Here is a 2,497-nt window from a genome sequence, read left to right as displayed (position 1 = left end):
ACAAGGTAGGCGATTCGCTATTGTTATTATTTTTTACAAAAGCAAACAAATACCATACGCCAATCAGACACTTTTATAAATAAAAAAAAATTCTTATTTCTTCAGGTGCTAATTCCTTATCAACAATGGCTTGTCAAATACCGCCCCCTTCTATGGATTGGCAGAGTAATAATTAAGCAAAAGATTTTGATAGATTCGTTCGACAGGTCATGTTGCACTTTAACGGACCCCTCAAGGATGTAAGTGAGGACGTAAAAGTTAATTATCTGTTATTGTGGTCAGAGATTGAAGGACAGGATCTGAGTGACACATTTCAGTTTGAGGAAAGTGAAACACGTAATGTAGAAAATTATATTAAGAAATTTCGTGCATATATAGAGCCAAGATCAAACTTCCGCGTCTCGAGGTATCAGCTTCTACAGTGTCGACAACAACCTGATGAACCAGCCCACGCATTTCTTAAACGATTAAGGCAGATATTGAAACAATGCGAGTACGAGTCCCCCGTTGAAAAAACTCTTCTGGTAGATATTTTCATTTTTGGACTGAACACACAAAAATCCTTACTTAAGGAAGGATATAATCTCAACATCGCAGAAGCACTACATGTTGCAGAGACAGAAGAAGCAACATTGAAACAGGTAGATGCAATACAAAACACGCATAGTGTTCCACAATTTTCCGAGGAAAAACCACAAGATGCCCATGCAATAAAGGCTGGGAAAGAATATTATAACAAATGCTATTTTTGTGGGAAAAGCCATTACAGAGGCGAATGCACAGCAAAAGGGAAAACTTGTGGGAAGTGCAGGAAGACGGGACATTTTGTAGTCGCTTGCCGCACCAGAGACGCAAAAGATTCAACTTGGAAACAAGACAGGCCCCCAAGAGCAACAAGAAACCCAAGAAACGCCCATAATATTACAATGCAGAGCGATGAGGAAGATGACCACTCACCAACAGAGGTATATTTCCATACCATATCAGGGCCAAAAATAACAAAATCCCATGTCCCAGCAGATGCTAGAGAGGCATATGCAGACTTGAGAATAGGGAACAAAAAATCACAAATAAAAATAAATGCGAAGGTGGACACAGGAGCCATGAGCAACCTTATCCCATGGGAGTGTTACAAACAACTCAAACATGTGCAACTTCTAAACACTCCAATCAAACTATTTGCCTTCGGTGGTGTTCCAATCGACCAAGTGGGTATATGTCACCTAGGAGTCAGATATGGCGAAAAATTTACGAGTGCCAACTTCCACGTGGTAAAAAGCAGGGGACCCGCACTACTTGGCCTCCAGACTTCTAGAAAACTGGAACTAGTTACCCTTAATTGTACAATAGGGACCAATACAGTGGAGCATAACCACACCGATTCAACTGCAGCAACGCATGCAAAACCAGAAGGAGACATGAAAGAAAGAAAGCGCATACTGAGAGAGTTTTCTGACGTGTTCAAGGGCATCGGGTGCCTGCCAGGGGAGTACAGCATTAAGATTGACCCGTCAATACCTCCAGTAATACACTCACCCCGGCGGGTGCCAATAGCTTTAAAAGAGAAATTCAAAGCAGAGCTAGACTCCCTTGTAGCCCAGGATATAATAACTCCCGTAACAAAACCGACATCCTGGGTCAACTCCTTTGTGTGTGTCACAAAACCCAATGGATCTGTCAGGCTATGCATGGATCCTAAAGATCTAAACAAGGCGGTGTTGCGACCACATTTTGTCACACCGACATTTGAAGAAATCATCTCCAGACTCCATGGAACAAAATGGTTCTCAATAGTCGACGTGAAATCTGGCTACTGGAACATGAAACTGGATAAGAAATCAAGAGAACTAACCACTTTCATCACCCCTGAAGGACGCTATATGTTCAAGCGCTTCCCATGGGAGTTAAGAGCGCACAAGACGAATTTCAGCGAGCTATGTTTGATGCCTTTGGAGACATCAAGAATGTTCTCTCAATATTAGATGACACTGTTATTGTCGGATTTGAGGAGTATGGCAGCGATCATGACAAAGCGCTCAAGGAACTACTAGAAAGAGCTCGGTCTAAGAACTGCAAGTTCAACCCAGACAAATTAGTGGTCCGCGCACAAGAAATTTCTTTTTTTGGACATGTCATATCAAGGGATGGAGTGAAACCAGACCCAAAGAAGATAGAAGCGATCGTTCAGATGAAACCACCAAAAGATGAAAAACAACTAACAAGCTTTCTTGGGCTAGCAAATTACTTGAACAAATTTTCACCACATCTGGCAATGCTGACCAAGCCGCTCCGAGACCTTCTGTCGACAAAAACGCAGTTCATCTGGACAGAACAGGAACAGATGGCATTCAACAACATAAAAGAGGAAATAGGAAAAGCAATTGTGCTCAAATATTTTGACCCAAAAGCGCCAATCAGTATACAAGTAGACGCATCATCAGCTGGACTGGGTGCAGCCCTCATTCAAAATGGAATGCCAGTCGCTCTAGCAAGCAAA

At 42.2% G+C, this 2,497-nt stretch overlaps 1 protein-coding gene across 1 annotated transcript; it reads left to right on the top strand.

Annotated features, from left to right (window-relative positions):
- The first annotated feature begins 209 nt into the window (after positions 1-209).
- Positions 210-1,982, top strand: LOC145270171 (uncharacterized). The gene has a single exon (XM_080125794.1). It carries the CDS (start codon positions 210-212, stop codon positions 1,980-1,982), a length of 1,773 nt encoding a protein of 590 aa, XP_079981920.1.
- The last annotated feature ends 515 nt before the right edge of the window (positions 1,983-2,497 follow it).

The sequence above is a fragment of the Euprymna scolopes genome, chromosome 46 (assembly GCF_053919585.1).
Source record: "Euprymna scolopes isolate OS-2025 chromosome 46, ASM5391958v1, whole genome shotgun sequence".
Taxonomy (NCBI): Eukaryota; Metazoa; Mollusca; class Cephalopoda; order Sepiida; family Sepiolidae; genus Euprymna; species Euprymna scolopes.
Note: the sequence above shows the minus strand (reverse complement) of the source record. Positions and strands in the feature narration are given on the sequence as shown.